Here is a 13,616-nt window from a genome sequence, read left to right on the forward strand (position 1 = left end):
AAACTCACAACAAAAACAGCAAAACTGTCCCCGTAAAATTAAAACTCACTCTTGGTCATAAGCGTAGCTTCCTTCTGGAGTCAGTCTTTCTAAGGATGTGTCGTCTAGACACTCATTCGTCAGCAGGATGCTCAGTTCTGTGGACAGGGAAATGGCGGCTGGACAATGTCCTCACACGCTGGGTTTACAGCAAAATGCAAAAGGGGCACACACGCCTCTGAGTTCACTGTGGCTGAGGGCTGAGGGCTGAGGAGCCGACCTCACTGCAGAGAACACTGTCCCTCGGAGTGTTCTCAGGCAGCACTCACCTGCAGCTGACATGGGGCCCAATGCCTGGTGAGCACTGCACTGTCACTACTTACCTCCTGACCCCCAGGCCACGGAGATGTCTCTCCAGGGAAAACGAGACATACTTTCTGAAGAACACACTTTTACAGTGTTGAATAAGAATACCACTCACCACTGGTAGTAATGTGGCCCTCATTAGGCTCCTTCCAAGTACACAGGGGAGCTCTGAAGGACATTTTAGTCGGTAACAGTTTGTTTTCTGGTTCCTCAGTTCCATGTAGGGAAACCAAATCCTTAATAGGTCCTGCTTAGTTGTAGGGTCAGTGGCTCCCATTGGTATTCGGGGTTTTAATCACACCCTTACATAAACTTGGATTCATTCATGAATAGGAATACTAGCTCATCCAATCAGCAGCGTTTAGACAAGGGGGGATTGGGGAGTGAGCCAGTTAAACGCCTAACGTGTCAGATTCTAATCAGGTGATGAGCCCTTTAGGACGGGGCCTGGAGCAGACTGAGGAGCTGTGCCAGGTGAGCTGAAACGGACATCGCTTCCCTCAGCCAGAGGAGCGAAGGTTCCACTAAGCTGTGACCCAGCACCAACAGGGGAATGCCACCGGGTGCAACCCACTACCCAGGGGACTCTGGATTGTGTGTGTGTGTGTGTACTTAGGATTTATTATTTGTCAACTATTTGAAATATAGGGAAAAGTACTACAGTAATTAAACTTTTAGAAATTTACTATCTTAATAATAATGACTTTATCAATAGTAATAAAAACTGAGTTTAAAAGCTATATTTTCCTCATGTTTAGACCAGAGAGGAGTTTATTGGATGGTGCCACCTGTGACAGAAGGGAAGAAAGTAAACCACCCATGGCCCTGGCCGGGTAGCTCAGTTGGCTAGAGTGTCATCCCTATACACCAAGGCTGTGGGTTCAATCCCAATCAGGGCGCATGCAAGACTCAACCAATAAATGCATAAATAAGTGAAACAGCAAATCAATGTTTCACATAAATAAATGGAACAACAAATCAATGTCTCTCTCTAAAAATCAATTAACCAATAAAATATTAGAGTGATATCAAAAATAAATAAATAAGCAAACAAACAAACCAACTGTGAAGTATCAGATGCTCAGATTCAAACCCTGCGGTGGCAGAAGCGTGGCCACAGGCACCGTAGCTGCACAGGCCCCATGTGTACTAAACGCCCAGGCACAAAAGGCAAGCCTCACCCTAAGAAAACCCAGTTCACAGAAGCAGGAAGTCCTCTGAATAGAAAGCAATCTGGATCCACTTAGAAAGTATGTGCCTCCCCACTAAGTAGCTATATGCCCAGCTTGCAAGAGCAGACCCTGGGCAAAGGGAGCCGCCTGGCTTGCTGACGGAGACCCTCTCTGCCTTGCCTCTGTCACCGGGAGGCTGCCGGCTGCTGGGAGGGGGAAGGTCGTCTGTCTTCTTGCTGCAAGCTGAGCTCTTGAGGGTGCACATCTGGCTTCTGAGCAGGCTGGTTTTGGTGGATTCTGCAGGTATGACAGGGAGAGAGGTTAAAGGAGTGTGGGATGGAATGAAATCCTTCATTAGGTGCGACTATTTCCTTGGATCCTTACAAACAGAATGCAGCCCTAACCAGTGGATAGAGCATCGGCCTGTGAACTGAAAGGTCCCAGGTTCGATTCTGTTCAAGGGCATGTACCTTGGTTGCAGGCACAACCCCAGTAGGAGGTGTGCAGGAGGCAGCTGATCGATGTCTCTCTCTCATCGATGTTTCTAACTCTCTATCCTTCTCCCTTCCTCTCTGTAAAAATTCAATAAAATATATATTTTTAAAAACACACAGAATGCAGCCTCAGTTTCCCAACCTCAGAGCACAGCTCTGCCAGCAACTAAATGCTGTGGTACTGGCTTGTTCCACTCATCTTAGTTCAAGCTCTGGCCCTTTTGGAGAGAACTCTGCTTCCAAGGTCATCCAGTTGTTGGCCGATTCACTTCCTTGCGGTTGCAGGACTGAGGCCCTTGCTTCCTCGCTGGCTGTGAGCCAGAGGCCTCGCTCGGCTCCTTACTAGTAAGGCACCACATTTCTATTCCGGTGGCCCCTCCATCTCCAAGCTGCCAGGGCACACTGGGTTCCCCTCGTGCTTCGTCTCTGATTTTCCATTCCGCCACCAGCTGGAAAACACCTCTGCTTCTAAGGGCTGCGTAAGTACCTGCCACCCCCCTGGACCCTGTCTCCAGGTGGACATGACGTGATCATGGGAGAGATGACTCAGTCACAGGCTACAGGGTCAGAGGGGACATGCTTGGGAGGCTGCTTTAGAAGCTCTGTCTCCCACCGCTGCCGTCCACACCTTTATATTATTTTCCACCTTCTGTTGGGTCCCTTCAAATAGCACATGGACACTTCTCAAATAATGATATTTAATCTGTGTGGTTAGACTCAGAGGATAATGAGCCTATTCCAAGATACCTTGAGTTTTCACATGTGATTTCTTAAACTACACTAATTGTAAATGTGTCTGTACTTCACAATTTAGAGGCAAAAGTACCAAGGCTTTATGTATCCTGTTTCCCCGAAAATAAGACAGTGTCTTATATTAATTTTTGCTCCTACAGATGCGCTAGGTCTTATTTTCAGGGGATGTCTTATTTTTCCATGAAGAAGAATACGGTACACATTTATTGTTAAATGAAAATAAAGGAAATTTATTACCTGTATACAGTATGGTAGTATGGTAGTTGTCAACACAAACCAGACAAACTGTGAATCCTACAGTATCAAGAATTTACTCATTTATTCAATGACAATCATGTCATCATCTTCTGGAACATCATAACAATCCAATTCCTGAATTTCCTGGTGAATTTCTGTGACTCCATTTCTTTCAGAATCAGTGGGCCAAATATCTCATGTTTAGCCTGGGGGGGCTTATTTTTTGGGGATGCCTTATATTTCACTCAGAAGGAAATCTGTAAGTAGGTCTTATTTTCGGAGGATGTCTTATTTTCGGGGAAACACAGTAGTATTCATGAATGAAATATGTTCTCACTTTCAACAAGAAGGGACTTACAATCTCCCATAAGAAATTAGACAAAGTGAATGATAGCTAACAATCTGCAAATTGTTGGTCTTTTACACAGAAAGGGAATACCGGGGCCTCCATGCACGGAGATAGGAGTGTGCTATATGTTAGTCATTGCTTTTCTAGGCAACAAAGGGTGAGTCCTGTCTTGGTTGCCTTCCATAACCAGGATTAAGAAGGACACGTCTTCTCGGGAGCTACGTCTGTGAAAAGCAGATAATGATCCACACGGGAGAGCTAAACTCCTGCCCCTGACCACAACGACAGCCCACCCTGACCAGAGTGACCAGGCAAAAATAACCACCTCACAGGTGTGCAAAACAAAAATGAAATTTTCCTCTAAAAGTCTCCAAGCACTTTCCCTCTCCCACTCTCTCTCTCTCTCTAAAAAGAAAAAGGACCAATGGGAAAATATCCTCAAGTGAGGATTAACAAAAAATTAGGAAATTAAAAATAATAGTCTCCAAAGCATAAAAACTGCAGTATTCACAAACTCTGCAAATAAAACATCTTTATCTGGCAGCGGATCGAAGCATGTAACTCCTCCCCAAGCTCTGGAATCTGGATAGTCCATCCCCACGTTCTTCACTCTCCATTAGACACTGAAACAGAATAAGAACTCAGCACGGGGTTGCCTATCATTGGCAATGACCCCACATCTAAGTGAAATGGTAGAAGTGACAAAAAGCCATTAGGATGTTTAGGAGGCATTGCAAGTAGCATTTTAGCAGATTTCTTGGGCAGGGCAGGCAGGACTGGCAAAAGGGACGCAGCCACAAAGGGGAGCCTCTTTGTCCCCAGGGGCTGACACATTCCTCCCTCGCACACAGACCCAGGACAGGTGGACAGATAATTCAAGAGGGACCAAGACATGCAAGTGGCCCATCCTAGGAAGCCTCTCCGTCTCTCTGGACGTGAGGACACCCCTGCGACAATGGTGGGGAAGCCCCACACTGAGAGGCAACACAGTCCTGGCCTGAGGAAGCTTGGCAGCCCAGCAGGGGACCAGAAGCAGCCCTGGTGACACCAGAAAATCAAGCACCAAAACCACACCACAAAGGCTGTGAGCTTAACATGTGATTGGAACCACAAAGCAGGCCAAGGTCTCTATGTGAACGCTGACCAGGGCATCTACTTACTAAAAGAAAAGATTTCAATGGGATCCAGAGTCCCTAACGTCATACCCCAAATAAATGTTCAGGATCCTATTTAAAAAAAGAAAATCACCCAGCATATCAAGAACCAAGAAAATCACGCCTTGAATGAAAAACACAAACAACTCCAACAGCGAGATGAATCAGAAGATGGAATTATTTGACAAGAAATTCAAAGAAGCTATCTTTTTTTCTTACCTTTAAAAAAAAATAATTTTTATTGATTTCAGAGAGAAAGGAAGAGGGAGAGGGAAATAGAAACATCAATGATGGGAGAGACTCATTGATCGGCTGCCTCCGGAACACCCCACATTGGGACCAAGCTTGCAACCTGCGCATATGCCCTCACTGGAAATCGAACCGTGACCTCCTGGTTCATAGGTCAAAGCTCAACCACTGAGCCAAAGAAACTATCTTACAGATGCTTCATTAATCTGTCTCCATAAAAGACTAAGGGACAGGCTGACTGGCTGACTGGCCAGTAGCTATGATGCACACTGACCACCAGGGGGCAGACGCTCAACAAAGGAGCTGCCAAGCAACAGCAACTTTGCAGACTGCCCTCTCACACGCCGGGACCCCTCGGGGGATGTCAATCTGTCGGTTTTGAACCGTTCCGCAGGCCAGGCCAAGGGACGCCACCGGTGCATGAGTCTGTGCATTAGGTCTGTAGGTAATTATAATTTCTCTTAAGACAAATGCATAAATAGAAAATCTCAGAAAATACATATGTTATAGGAAATTTCCAAGTGGAAATTGTAAAATTGAAAAATAACAAATTTATCTTGAAGAAATGAAACTTACGTTCACATGAACCTTGTACATGAATGCTTATTACTGCTTTATGTAATATTCCCAAACTGGAAACAACCCAAATGTTCTTCAACAGATAATGGTTAAACCACTTTGATATATCCATATCATGGAAAACTGTGCAATGAAAAGGAATGAGCTATTGATACATGTAAAAGCTATGATGAATCTTCAGGAAAATATGCTGAATTAGAAAAGCCAATCCCCAAAGGTTATGTACTGCATGATTCCATTTATGTAACATTTTTGAAATGATAACTTTTTAGAAATGGAGAATTCAGTGGGTTCAGGGCTTAGGAAAGGTAGGCATGGTTGCAGAAGAGCAACACCCGGGATCCTTGTGGTGATGACTGTTCTGTATCTTGTCTGTGATGATGGAAACGCGAAATTACTCGTGTGATAAATTCATACAGAACAACATACACACAGACACACAGACATATACACACAGACACACACAAAGACATACACACACACACAGACTCACACACAAAGACACACATAGACATACACAGAGAGATAGACACACACACACACACACACACACACACACACGAACACAGTAAAACTGGGTGAACTGAATAAGATCATGTAAATATCCTACTTGGAATATTGTACTATTACTAGAGGCCCGGTGCACAAAAATTTGTGAACTTGGGGGTCCCTCAGACTGGCCTGCACACTCCTGCAGTCCGGGACCCCTTGGGAGATGTCCACCTGCTGGCTTAGGCTCGTTCCCCAGGTGATCGGGCCTAAGCTGGCAGTCAGACATCCCTCTGGCAGCCTGGGAGCCCTCGGGGGATATCTGACTGACAGCTTAGGACCACTCCTTCACACTGCTGAGGAGGCAGGAGAGGCTCCCACCACCGCCGCTGCACTCAGCCATCATCCCAGCTTGTGGCTGAGTGAAGCTCCTCCTGTGGGAGCGCACTGACCACCAGGGGGCAGCTCTTGCACTGAGCATTACCCCCTGGTGGTCAGTGCACAGCATAGCGACCAATCATTCCTGGTCAGTCCACAGTTAGGGTCAATTTGCATACTACCCTTTTATTATATAGTAGGACTTTTTGTAAGATGTCACCATTGGGGGGCCTGGAGGGAGAGTAGGAATACAGGATTTCTCTGTAGTATTTCTTATAACTGCATGCGAATGTACAAGTATCTCAATAAAAATTTCAATTAAAAACCACAGGGTTGGGCTTCTTTTATAATATCGTGTGGATTTCATTTTATTCTACTCCTTGCTTTGAAGAACAACCATCAATGACATTCAGCCATTTTGTTCACTGATACCTGCGTGGAGGGGTTTCTTTTTCTGAATCTGTTGATGTGAAAGGTCTTCTGGTGCTTTCAACATATTTGGGGAGGACACCCAGGTTGCCTCAACATCAGAGTGAGGATTGGCGCATTCTTCTGGCGTTGACACCAAGGAACGGATTTCTTTTTGATGCCTGTTTTAATTTATATTAAAAAAAAAATAGACAAAGAAAAAGGAAGAACGAAAAGAAAAGAGAGGGGAAACATAAAATTTTCATCAAGAAGGCAGAGTTAGATCAATAGACATGTTGAAAGTTGCAAACTTAAAGAAGTGAGCTCCCTTCCCCATGTACTAGTTGGTAACGTGTGAGAACAGCCCTTGACCGCTGCCCCACCGGAAGGCAGGACAGGGACCGGGATCTGGGGCCACTAGCTATGGCTCACACCACAGCTCTCGTCCTTCCTGTGACTCAGGGAGGTCGCTCAACCCTCTCCTAACTTCTTCACCGTCCTCATCTGCAAACTGGGAGCCAGCTGTGCTCCAGCTGCAGGGGCCCATGTGAGGACCAGCACGAGGAGAGCCGGCTGTAAACCAGGAAGCACTACAGGAACCCACGTCTCTCACCAAAGGGTTGAACACCCAACTCATAAAAGCCTTGGAACCCCTGTGGCAACACCAGTCACAGCAAAACATTCTGGTACAGATCTGGGCCAGAAGGGACCCTAAAATGCCCTGAACACAGCAGCCATAGAAAGTTTCCAGAACAATCTCCTGCTCCAGCAAGTCCAGCATGCCCTCCCTCTTCACTCCATCCGCCCACACCGTGCCTGCTCCAGGGAGCAACACCCGGTGCCCTCAGCCCGTGTGCCCACCCACTGTGCAGCCGGACAGAGGGCCCACACTCCTGTGCGTCCCAGTTCTCCTGGTTCCTCACTTGTACTCAATGAATGTTTGAAAAAGAAGGAAGGGCCGGGGCCGGTTTGGCTCAATGGATAGAGCGTCTGCTTGGGGACTGAAGGGCCCTGGGTTTGATTCCGGTCAAGGGCATCTACCTTGGTTGCGGGCATATCCCCAGTAGGGGGTGTGCAAGAGGCAGCTGATCGATGACTCTCTCTCATTGATGTTTCTAACTTTCTATCTCTTTCCCTTCCTCGCTGTACAAAAATCAATAAAATATATTTTAAAAAAAAAAAGAAGAAGAAGGAAGGGAAGATATTTGGGGGCTATTTTTTCCGCTGGTAGAAAACTAGAACACAGCAATTTGTTTTTGACTGGAGCTAAATCGGTGAATGACGTTTTCTGATGTGCTGTTACACGGATACAGAAACAGGAGGCACTGCCTTTACTTTTCTCTGCATTAATTCAGGGCTCCTATTATGTGCAAGCATGCTCTCCTTTAGTCCACCCAACTCTGCCGTGACCGCGGTCACTCCCATGTTATGGATGAGGCACCTAACACACAGTGGGGGGAAGCCTGGGTTAAAACGCTTTTCCAGATGACATAAGAGGTCACACTAGTGCTCTAAAACCCGCGGCCCCTTCCAGCCCCTAAAAAAAGAAATATGAAGAACTAGAATGCAAGTATAGTCAACTGGCCAAGTCAACTTCCTGAAGTTTTCCTTTGATTAGACAAGGAGGCAAGGGCAGTTGAGGTACTGGCTGAAGCACAGAGAATCCTACCAATTAACTTGATTCTGCATTTATTTGTTCAAATCCTCTCAATTTAGAAGATATACCTGAGATTTCCCAAACAAACACTTAAATGATGCTGTGAAGTCTCATTGAAAGAGATACCTAATACAAGTTATCTTGTTTTACTGATTCCTTGTTCATATCATGCTCCCAGCCCATATTAATGTTTAATTTACTAATAGAAAGATAGTGAATTTCGATGAAAAGGAAAGGAAATTATGGTTAATAAATCTATTTTCTAACTTCTTTCCATTTTGCTATCCTTTATTTCTTTCCTTCTTCCTTCCTTCCTTCCTTCCTTCTTTCTTTCTTTCTTTCTTTTTTGTTTTCTTTTTTGTTTGTTTTTGTTGTTGTTGTTGTTAATCCTCACTTAAGGATATTTTTTCCATTGATTTAAAAAAAATTTTTTTTTAATCCATTGATTTTTTTTTTTTTTAGAGAGAGTAGAAAGGAGGGAGGAAAGGGAGGAGGGAGGAGAGAGAGACAAAGAGAAATAAAAAACAAACATCGATGTGAGAGAGAAACATCAATTGGTTATCTCCCACTTGTGCCCCCACCAAGCTAGAGTTCAAACCTGCAATCCAGGTATGACCCTTTGGTGTGCAGGCTGATCGGAGCTCTATCCACTGAACCATACCAGCCAGAGTTGCTATCACCCTTTTAGATAAAATAAATAAATAAATAAATAAATAAAAATCCTCCTGATAGGGTATTTATATGAAGCTGTGGTACTTGAAAATCTGTGCAATTCTTAATCATTTTAATAATATTTGACACAATTTCTGAATGTTGGGGTTGGTTTTGATTTTGTGTTTAAAAACTACTACTTAGCCAAAACTGGTTTGGCTCAGTGGATAGAGCGCCAGCCTGCGGACTGAAAGGTCCCAGGTTCGATTCCAGCCAAGGGCATGTACCTTGGTTGCAGGCACATCCCCAGTAGAGGATGTGCAGGAGGCAACTGATTGATGTTTCTCTCTCATCGATGTTTCTAACTCTCTATCCCTCTCCCTTCCTCTCTGTAAAAAATCAATAAAATATATTATAAATAAATAAATACTACTAATTAGAAACACATTAGAATATAGAGTGGGAAAAGACCCAAGAAATCATCTATCCCAAATCCTACCGCCACACCCACCATTTCAAAGATAAAGAACCGAGACTTGCAGCAATGGATAGGTGTGGAGGGAAGACAGAACTTGCCAACATGCAGAGCGAAGTTGGACTTGGGTCCCCTGCACACTGGTGCCCTGCTCTGCCTCGCTCGGGATGGGCCTGTTCACACCGCGTGCGGAGGAAGCTGGCACTGCTCTGAGGTCCATTAAGAACTTCAGAACTTACTTATCACGTGAACATGTGGTCTCCTTAAGCCAATCGTTACTAAATAATTGGGCGATAAATTCTCTTTAAAAAAAAAAAAAAAATCCTAACGTGGTCACACTGAGGTTCTTTTCAAAGAGACATCACAAAGCATCTCAGAAGGAAGGAGTGTCAAAGCGCGCAGAGCATTGGGGAAGGCCGGGGGCAGGGGGACAGGTGGTTTGCAGCTCACTTGTCGCCTTCCTTTTCGGCGTTGTACCACCAGTCCATGATCAAGGACTCGGAATACAGGTTTTGCATCTTCTTCAAATCACTGCGTCCCTGTTCCATTTCCTTAATTAAAACAGTGATATCTTCATCCTGTTATAAATAAAGCTATGAACATGTGTGTACAAGTCTCTGTATGAACATCTGTTATTTTTCTTGAGAAAATATCTAGGAGTTGGAATGGTTGGATCATATGGTCAGAGATGTTAAATTTTAAAGAAACTACCACACTCTTTTCCAGAAAAATTGTAATAGTTTACATTCCCACATTCTCCACATTCTTGCAAACACTTGGTAAGGTCAATCGTTTTAATTTTATCTATTCTAACAACTGGGCAGTGTTATCTCCTCATGGTTTTAATTTGTATTTCCCCTAATGATGAATAATGTTAAGCATCTTTACATATTCTTATTTGCCATACATGTATTTTCTTTGGTGAAGTACCTGTTTAAATTCTTTTGCCAATTTCTTGAGTTTTTTTATCATTGAGTTTTTAAAGATATTTATATATTTTAGATGGAAGTCCTTTATTAGATATACAATTTGAAAATAATTTCTCCCAGTCTACAATTTGTCTTTTTATTATCCAATTTATCAATTTGTTCTTATATAGATCATGCTTTTGAAATCCCTTTAACTTTTTTTCTAATATAAGATGACATTTTTTCTTTTTTAAAATATATTTTTATTAATTTCAGAGAGGAAGGGAGAGGGAGAGAGAGATAGAAACATCAATGATGAGAGAGAATCATTGATCGGCTGCCTTCTGCATGCCCCCTACTGGGGATAGATCCTGAAACCTGGGCATGTATCCGTAACCTCCTGGTTCACAGGTTGATGCTCAACCACTGAGCCACACCAGCTGGGCACAAAATTCATTTTCCATATTAGCTTTGCATTCTACAGTCTTGCTAATGAACTTCAGTTCCAGTAGCCTTTTGTATATTTATTGAATTTTCCACATTGATAACTATGTTGGATGAAAATAAAGACAGTTTCACTTTATCTTTCCAATCTGTATGTCTCCCCGACCCTGTTTTATTGTCCTAACTAGAACCTCCATTACACGGGGTTGAAGAGGCATGGTAAAAGCAGACGTCCGTGACTTTTTCTTGCTTTGGAGGGAAAGCACACACTCTTTTACCAATTAAGTATGTTGTTAGCTACAGGTTTTTCACAGAAACTACTTGTCAGACTGAGGAAATCCATTCTATTCTTGCTTCACTGACAGCTTTTTATTAGAAATGCATGCTGGATTTTGTCAAAGCTTTTTCTGCATAAATTTTGATGATTGTAAAGTTGTTTTTTAAAAGTATGTTAATATTGCCCTAACCGGTTTGGCTCAGTGGATAGAGCGTCAGCCTGCGGACACAAGGGTCCCAGGTTCGATTCCAGTCAAGGGCATATACCTTGGTTTCAGGCACATACCCAATAGGGTGTGTGCAGGAGGCAGATGATTGATGTTTCTCTCTCATTAATGTTTCTAACTCTCTATCCCTTTCCCTTCCTCTCTGTAAAAAAATCAATAAAATATATTTTTAAAAGAAATATTTTTTAAAGTATGTTAATATGGTTAATTGCACCAACCATGCACTTCTGGAATAAACTTAACTTGATCATTATACATTAGACTTTTTATATATAGGGTATCCCCCCAAAAATGTGTACACACTTTAACAGCTGATAATTCACTTAATTTTTACTCCTTTTCAGGTTTGTTTGTTGTTGTTTTTATCATGAGCTGATGTTGGCTTTGGTCAAGGCCTTTTATGCACGATTAATATGACTTTATGATTTCTCTTTTTTACCTGTTGATATGCTGGATTACACTGAATGATTTGGATTTTACTGCTTACATTGATTTTCTAATGTTGAACCAGTCTTGAATACCTAGAATAAATCCCCTCTGACCATAATGAATAACTCTTTAATACATTGCTGGATTCAGAGTACTAATGTTTTATTAAGGATTTTTGTATTTTTGTTCATGATATGTAGATTTTTTATACTGTCTGTTTGGTTTTGGTGTTTTGGTTTCTGAGGTACTACTGACTTCATAAAATGAATTATTATAGAAAATGATCCCTCCTCTTCTATTTGTTTAAATAAATTAGTTTAGTTATTCTTTGAATGTTTAGTAAAATTTTCCATGGAGCAATCTGGGCCTGGGTATTTCTTTTTCAGAAGTTATAAAATTATTAATTCAACTCATTCACAATGTCTATTTTATCTTGGCCAAGTTTTGGTAGCTTGTAGTTTTTGTGCAAATTATTCATTTTTTTCTAAGTTGTCAAATTTATGAGTGTAAGTTGTCCATTATATTCCTTTATTATCTTTTTAATGACTACAAGATCTAATGTGATGTCCTCTATTTAATTTCTGATAGAAGATTAAGGTTGTTTTTTCCTTTGTGAATGCTATTTTTGCCTTCATTAGCCTTCCAAGAGGTTTTATCAATTCTTGAGCTCCCCCCTCCCCTGCCCCAAAATAGCTTTTTGTCTCATTGGCTTCCTATGTGGGTTTTTTTTTTTTCCTTCAATTTTCAATTTCATTGATTTATGCTCTTTTCTTAATTGTTTCCTTTGCTTTGGATTTATTTTGCTTCTTGTTCTAGTTTCTTGGGGCAAGAACTAAGATTGTTGATGAAATATCTTTCCTTCTTTCCAACATAAGTATTTAGTATTATAAATTTTACTCCCAGCACTGTTTTAGCTTCATCCTACATGGTTTGATATGTAGTGTTTTTGTTTTCATTCAGTTTTAAGTACTTTTTATTTTCTTTGAAACTTCTTCTTTGACTTCTGGATTATTTAGGACTGTCCTATTTAAATTCCATGTGTTAGACATATTCCTGCTATCTTTCTTTTATTAATTTCTAGTTTGATTTCACAGCAGTCAGAAGACAAACTGTGTGATTTCAATTAGTTGATTTTAGATTAGTTGAGAAATATCACCTATTTTATGGCCTATCTTGATGAATATTTTGTGAGCACTGGAAAAATGTGTATTCTACTGTTGTGGTGGAGAGTGTTAGATCTACATCAGTTAGATCCTAATGGTTGATTGTTTTTCAGATCTTCTCTGTTTTTGCTGATTTTATGTCTAGTAGTTCTATCAGTTGCTGAGAGGAAAATATTGAGGTCCCCAACTATAATTTTGTATTGATCCATTTTTTTTTTTATTCTATCAGTTTTTGCTTCATGTCTTTAAAGCTGTATTAGTTTGTGCACACATACTTAGAATCTTTATATTTTCCTGGTGGATTGATTCTCTTATTATTATGTAAATTTTCTTTGCTCTGAAGTCTGTCTTACTATTAATATAATAGTTAACATAGCCAAATCAGCTTTTTATATGGTATGTCTTTTATATCCTTTTATTTGAAACCACATCTGTCATTGTACATGAAGTGAGTTTATTGTAAGCAGCATAAAACTAAGTCGCATTCTTCTATCCACTCTACCAATATATATATTTTTTATGTAATTAGAACATTTACATTTAAAGTGATTATTGATGTTAGCACATTCTTCTATTATTTTATTTTCTGTATGTTTTCATTGGTCTTGCTCCTCTGCTTTTCTTTTCTTGTTTTTCTCCAGGTTATTTTAACTTTTAAATATAATTATATCCTGGTTCATTTGTTGTGCTTTTGAGTGTATCTCTTTGTATGGTTTTGGTAATGGTTGCTCTGTGTATCACAACATATGTATATTATTTATAAAAGTGTACTAGCAATC

At 41.4% G+C, this 13,616-nt stretch overlaps 1 protein-coding gene across 1 annotated transcript in view; it reads right to left on the reverse strand.

The window, feature by feature from the left end:
- Nucleotides 1-13,616, reverse strand: part of VWA3B (von Willebrand factor A domain containing 3B) — a 119,370-nt gene that overhangs the window by 43,276 nt on the left and 62,478 nt on the right. The window contains 4 exon segments of the mRNA XM_084900373.1: nt 50-137; nt 1,698-1,814; nt 6,632-6,789; nt 9,841-9,968. Coding sequence (XP_084756499.1) covers nt 50-137; nt 1,698-1,814; nt 6,632-6,789; nt 9,841-9,968 — 491 coding nt within the window.

Source organism: Pipistrellus hanaki, assembly GCF_964339955.1.
Source record: "Pipistrellus hanaki genome assembly, chromosome: 12".
NCBI classification, from domain to species: domain Eukaryota; kingdom Metazoa; phylum Chordata; class Mammalia; order Chiroptera; family Vespertilionidae; genus Pipistrellus; species Pipistrellus hanaki.